Raw genomic sequence first — 6,929 nt, 5'->3', positions numbered from 1 at the left:
ACCATAGCAACATATGACTCCGCCCACTTTTATTGTAATTATAGGTCTCCTGATAAAGATAGAAGAAGACACTCGCGATCAAGAAGCCGTTCAAGATCTCATTCACCGAGAAGGAAATCATCATCAAGGTAGAAATTATTTTCTTTTTCTTCTTTATTTTTTATTTATTATTTCAGACGTAAGGAGAGAGTGAGGGATTATTCCTACAGTCCTAGTCCAGAGAGGAGGAGGAGTAGTAAGAAATCTAAAAAGGACAAGAAGCACAAAAGAAGGTCTCCCTCTGTCTCTCCCTCAGTCTCTCCTCCTCCATGTAAAAGTAAATGGAATTAATAAAATAATAATTAGAATGTAAGTGTACATGTACATGTACATGTAGATCTACTGGAAGTAAAAATTCTGCGATTTGAAATGAATGAATGTTTGAAAATGAAAATGCCATTTCAACTTCAGCTTTTAAATTTTTACTGACAAAAATGAATGAATTTTGAATGCCAATACATTTGTCATCTTCCTACTACTTGATATTTATTTGTATTTTATTCTTTAGGAGGTGGTTCTGATAAAGGTGAAGGAGAGGAGGAGGAGATGGAGGAAGAGGAAGAGTTCTCTGATGGAAGTGCTCCTTCTGAGGAGGAGAGGCAATCAAGTCCTTCAGCATCAGAATAGAACTGTTAATTTTGTCTTATCAATAAAAATTTTAAAAAACAATAATGATGATTTATTCCTCGTGATGTGCCAAATGAATCATTTGATCAGCAGTGTTATAGGATGCAAATCTTATTTATGACCATTCAAACTTTCAGTGCACCAAAGGAGCCTCGCCCTTTTTTGTTTTCAAATCGCCAGGCCCCTTTTCTCTCTTGTTATTGCAGCATTGAATGTTTTCTAAAGGAAGTCCTCAGCCATGATTGATTTGTGTCAGTGGAGAGCTAGAATAGGATCCTGGAACTGTTCCCGCCATTGGAGGCAACCCAGTGCTTGTACTAGCACTGGTAGCAGTTACTGTGGAACTGGTAGAGCTAGTACTGGTAATACTGCGCAAGAAAAGGGCCCTAGACTTGTTTTGTCTATTTTTTGTCTTCTTATCCTCCTCTTCATATCAGGAGATGTGGAACTTAATCCTGGACCCACTCTTACTGGTAAAACGGTTATGATTCTTAACTTTTAATACATTATTATTTTATAGATAAGCCAACAAAAGATGAGTTGGTTGAGTTATTGAGTAGCTCAAAGTTTACTGCTGGTACTTGGGAACAATTCATCTGTTGTCTTCCTAACATGACACAAGATATCATTGGGAATATCAAGCAGGGTGAGATGGTGCAGGAAGAAGGGAAGGATGCCAATCCCATTGATTACATGAGCTCTGTAGCTCAACGTTGTCTTGATGATAATCCTGATATGACATGGAAGAGAATCATGATGTCACTTTTAGATGCAAAAGAATGCATTTTAGCTAACCAACTTTTGACTGACGTTGAATGTTCATGTGCTGGGAAAGAAGGTCAGTTTTACAATTCTGCATGTAACATAATTATTTATTTTAATAGGAACAAAAGTAGATGCTACTAAAATAATTAAATCTACATTAAGAGGGCGTTATTCTTCTTTATGTCATGCTACTAAAAATTGCTTGCAATCAGTTTCTTGGGAATTTTTTTCTAAAGATCTTATTAGCCGAGATGTTAAAAGCTCCCCTACTTTTGATAAAATTGAAAATGAATTTGTAGTATTATTATCTATTTACAAAGAAAATCTAACCAAATTAGAAGAGAAATGTCGTGATTTTGTACATTGCCTTGCCAAAGCAGGTGGTCCAGCTAAAGATGCAGCCATTGCACTAGCTGAAGATTGGGAACGTGAAGTATTGAATAAACATAATCTGAAATGGTTACTAAAATTTGACATCAAAATTTCGCCTGATTTATCTCTTCCTTCAGAAATTTTACTTAGCTCTGAAGTACCTCAAAAAGTGCAAGATCTTCATAGAAAGTTCCTTTCAGTGATGAAGCAGATTAGAACTTACTATGACGAATGCAAGCAGTATAAAATTAAGGATTTTGCTCGATATTTAACGGATCATTATGAAGAGCCTCTCACAAAAGAGCCTTTAACTAATTGTGAAAGTTTCGATATTCTACTTCATTCAGTTAAGCCTCATTACAGTTTTTTCAATTTTGAATTAATTGAAGACCTTGCAAAAGAGTTTCCTCTCAGTGATGAGTTACAGTTGGAGTTTGACCAGTACATGCAAGAATTAAAACAATTTAAGAAATCAACTGCACTACAACAAATGAAAGATGCAATAAAGCAAGTACCTCTACCACATGAAGCTTCAGAAGCACATTGCAAAATTGTTATTAAACTTACTGGGGAATGGCGTAAAAAAACTGTTAAAAGTCTTGAAAATCTCATTCAATATCTTTTTGAACATGATGCAAAGCGTGTCAAATTGATTGAAATTGATGAGGGATCAATCATTGTTACATTAATTGTGGCTCTTTCAGCAGCACAATCTCTAATTGACAAAGTACAGAATAAAGTTCAGATTATCCAGTATTTTGGTATATTTGAAATAATTATTAACAATGACATTGTCATTGATAGAATGGAAGATGTCAATTTTACATTTGAAGACTCACTTTTACATGCCATTAATCACATTGACAGTGATGCAGAATATGAAAAAGTGGCATTACTTCTGATAGAACTTAAAATAAAACTAAATTACCAAAACACTAATGGCAAGACTGCACTAATGTTAGCTAGTGAAGGTGGACACATTGAAATTTTCAAATCATTGCTACAAAATAGTGCTAATCCATTTGTACCACTACCATTCAATAAAGGATACATTGGATTAAACTATTTAGCATGCACTGCTCTCTCTGAGCACGTATACAAATCAATTGGAGGAGAAAGAATTAATCCACGAGATGACACTTCAGTTGGAGAAATGCTGGAAATGGCTTTTAAAGAAAGAGGAGTGAGTAGTCATTTTTATGAATCATTCGTAACTCTTATTGAAAATAATTTAAAGGAAAAGTTTCAATGGCTGCAAGATTGTTTTCATGCATTAGACAGTAGTTTTCTTGATGCTGCCACTAATGTTTTGAACAGCAAAGCCTTAGTAACAGAAGCAAAACTATACTTTCAATTATACATCAAAGAAGATGCTACTTGTAAAGATGCCCATCAACTTGTTCAGTTGCTCCAGCCTCATTACTCGTGTTTGAACATCAACTTTCTCACAATACCATGTACTATCACAGAACCTATCAAGGAACAGGTAGAAGAATACAATACTAACCTGAAGATGTTCAAAGATACCACTAGCCTACTGGAGCTAGCAATGATGACTAAAGGAATGCAATGTCCTGATGGTGTTGGCTGTTCTAAAATGATATTAAAATTCAACAAGCCATGGTGCTCCAGGACAATTGCTAAATTAAATAAAATGGAATTTTTTTACTTATTACCTATTTCATCTTTTCTAACACTTAAAGAAGTACATCGTAATACCTCCAGCCTTACGTGTGTGTATCTGCTACCTCAATTAAACAGTCAGACATTGATGGAAGCAGTTAATGAACAGAGGGTTTTTCTATATAAGGTTGGTGTATTTGAGATTATGATTGATGATATTCCTATCATGATGGAAGATGAAGATAGTTCATTTACATTTGAGGGGGCACTACAGGATGCACATCAAAATAACAATGAAAGTTTAGTGTTTTTCTTGTTGGAACTTGATGTTAGCTTATCTCTTAAAAATGATAGCACTGACCTCATTATTGCTAGTAGAAGAGGAGATTTCTTGACTATTCAATCCATAATTAAAAAAAGACCAAATTTCAACTTTCAAAATAATGATGGGTGGCTTGCTTTGATGTCTGCTTGTACCAATGGACATTATCAGGTTGTTGAACTCTTACTGAGTAAAAATCCAGATATTAACATTCAAGGAACTAATGGATGGACTGCTTTGATGTATGCTAGTCGCTATGGTCATCACCAGGTTGTTAAACTCTTACTGAGTAAAGATCTAGATATTAACATTCAAGATAATAATGGAGAGACTGCTTTGATGTTTGCTAGTGGCAATGGACACCACCAGGTTGTTGAACTATTACTGAACAATGATCCAGATATTAAAATTCAAAATAATATTGGATGGACTGCTTTGATGGTTGCTAGTGGCTATGGGTATCACCAGGTTGTTGAACTATTACTGAGTAAAGATCCAGATATTAACATTCAAGATAATAATGGATGGACTGCTTTGATGTTTGCTAGTGCCAATGGACATCACCAGGTTGTTGAACTTCTACTGAGTAAAAATCCAGATATTAACATTCAAAATAATAATAATGGAGGGACTGCTTTGATGTTTGCTAGTGCCAATGGACATCACCAGGTTGTTAAACTCTTGCTGAGTAAAGATCCAAATATTAACATTTACGATAATTATGGATTCACTGCTTTGGTGGCTGCTAGTGCCAATGGACATCACCAGGTTGTTGAACTTCTACTCAGTAAAGATCCAAATATTAACATTCAAAATAATAATAATAATAGAGGGACTGCTTTGATGTTTGCTAGTGGCAATGGACACCACCAGGTTGTTGAACTATTACTGAATAATGATCCAGGCACTAAAATTCAAGATAATGATGGATGGACTGCTTTGATGGCTGCTAGTGCTAATGGACATCACCAGGTTGTTGAACTTCTACTGAATAATGATTCAGGCACTAAAATTCAAGATAATGATGGATGGACTGCTTTGATGCATGCTAGTGCCAATGGACATCACCAGGTTGTCAAACTCTTACTGAGTAAAGATCCAGATATAACCATTCAAAATAAACATGGATATACTGCTTTGATGGTTGCTATCACCAATGGACATCACCAGGTTGTTGAACTCTTACTGAGTAAAGATCCAGATATTAACGTTCAAAATAATCATGGCACCAGTGCATTTAGCATTTCTCTAGTGTTCTCAAATTTCTTTATTACAAAATTGCTTGTATCAGTTGCTGACATAACTCTTGATCAACATGCTCAGTTTCTTGACAAGGAATGTTCTGGTAATTATATTAAAATATTAAAGCTTTTACTAGATTCTCATCCCAATCATATTCACACTTGTGATGGTAAGAAGCTTCATTCATTAGCACTGGCAGCTCTAGTCAATAATTTTGATGCAGTTGAAATTTTAATTAAGAAATGTGACATCACACCAGATGACATCATCAGTGCTATATCCTTAGCATGTTGTGGAGGTCATTCTTTAATGATGATTCACTTGTCTGAAAAAATAACAAGTTTTTCAAATAATGAGAGAAAATTATTAATAGCAGCTGCTGAAGGAGATTTAGGAACATTAATTAGTATGATTTATGAAGTTGGTATGAGTCCAGATACTCCACTGGTAGCTGGTATAACTCCATTAATGATAGCAGCTTCATGTGGACACATTGAACTAGTTGATACATTAATACAAGCTGGAGCTAATGTTAACAAAACTAACGATGAAGGAGAGAATGCACTCGATATAGTGAATGAAATTGAGATCTTATATGATCGATCTGATATTAAAGGGTTACTAACTACCAACACTCCAGCTGTTGAACCAGATACAGTATCAAACAATGATAAGACTACTGATCCTGTATCAAATAATGCTGAGTCAACTAATAGGAAACACAGTACTGTTACAGCAATCAAGTCAATATTTGGCCTGTTTAGTTCATTTATGAAGAAAGCTTATGATCCATACTACAGCAAGCAAAAAGAACTCAAGATACCTTATGGAAGAACTAATACACCAAATTCAGCAGTGACAAGTAATATGTCACAGTTTGTGTCTTGATCAATGATCAATTGCTTAACTTCAAGAGTACATGTAATTAACTTTTTTTATGTTGTAGTACTAGAGACATAAATGTTCAATGTACATGTACATGTAGTTTTTAGGCTTTTAATTTTAAATGATATGTACACGTACATGTGTGTATAATTGACTATTTGTTGAATATACATGTAGAAGTAGCTATAATTGACGTTGTATGTAATCTTTTCATTATTAGCTGATTGATAGTCTAATGCAGCAGTATTTTTTGTGTGACAATAATAGTTACTTTTGAATTTGATTGCTATTAATAAAATTTTTAAAAATTGAACGTATAATCTATCAACGTACTATTAATGTTATGACTCTGTTCCTCCACTTCTTGTTATTCTTTGAATACTTTCAAGTGCATCAATAGCCTCCAGTGAACTCTCACATACACTATCAAACTTATCCTGCAACTAATAACAACAATAATAATACAAGCAGTAAAATAAAACAGATAACATGTGATTATTATAATTATTATACACCAAGGTAAAGGTTTCTATGGCATTCAAAGTCATCTGCTAAATGTATGATGTACATATATAATGTACCTATGGTTCTACCCTAGAAGCTATCTTGTTTCTATATTATGTCAGTTATTTAATAAAGAAACTTCTACGGCTCTACATGTACTTTATGTATAATCTATAGTCACTCACTTTTTTCAACAGTTTCCCTCCTTCTCTTGTAATTCTCTTAGTTTCTTTATTATGATTTGCTCTGACTCATCAGTTTTAATCATGTATCTTGACTCTAGCATGTCTCAGTGCTAGGTTTGTTTCTATGGTAACCTCATGAGTCTTCACATCAGTCAGTACAGTTTGTATTAGTTCTTCTTTTCTACTCACAGCTGCTCTGTCATCATAAACCTCTTGAACTGGCTCCATTGTAGAAAAGAAACACCATATTAAATGGAATGATCAATGAGACACTGTTAATTGGTGGATCAATGATCATTGCATTTAATGGTGTTTCTTTTCTCAATGTGATCATACAGTGTACTATACATATACATGTACATTAT

At 34.2% G+C, this 6,929-nt stretch overlaps 1 protein-coding gene and 1 long non-coding RNA gene across 2 annotated transcripts; one reads left to right on the top strand and one right to left on the bottom strand.

The window, feature by feature from the left end:
* Positions 1–44: 44 nt before the first annotated feature.
* LOC105314396 (serine/arginine-rich SC35-like splicing factor SCL30) lies at positions 45–666 on the top strand (the record flags this gene model as incomplete). The annotated part of the gene is made up of 3 exons (XM_011408552.1): positions 45–128; positions 177–316; positions 548–666. Coding segments are annotated over 3 exons (343 nt in total), but the record flags the coding sequence as incomplete, so codon positions are not given.
* A 5,455-nt stretch (positions 667–6,121) lies between these two features.
* Positions 6,122–6,663, bottom strand: LOC109586145 (uncharacterized). Its single transcript, XR_002186843.1, has 3 exons — positions 6,565–6,663; positions 6,209–6,318; positions 6,122–6,161 (listed from the first exon to the last, which is right to left on the bottom strand). It is a non-coding gene; the product is annotated as an uncharacterized LOC109586145 (long non-coding RNA).
* Positions 6,664–6,929: the final 266 nt, after the last annotated feature.

This window comes from Amphimedon queenslandica, unplaced genomic scaffold (genome assembly GCF_000090795.2).
Source record: "Amphimedon queenslandica unplaced genomic scaffold, v1.1 AMPQUscaffold_12936, whole genome shotgun sequence".
Lineage (NCBI taxonomy): Eukaryota > Metazoa > Porifera > Demospongiae > Haplosclerida > Niphatidae > Amphimedon > Amphimedon queenslandica.
The sequence above is the reverse complement of the archived record's forward strand: the minus strand, read 5'-3'. Positions and strand labels throughout refer to the sequence as shown.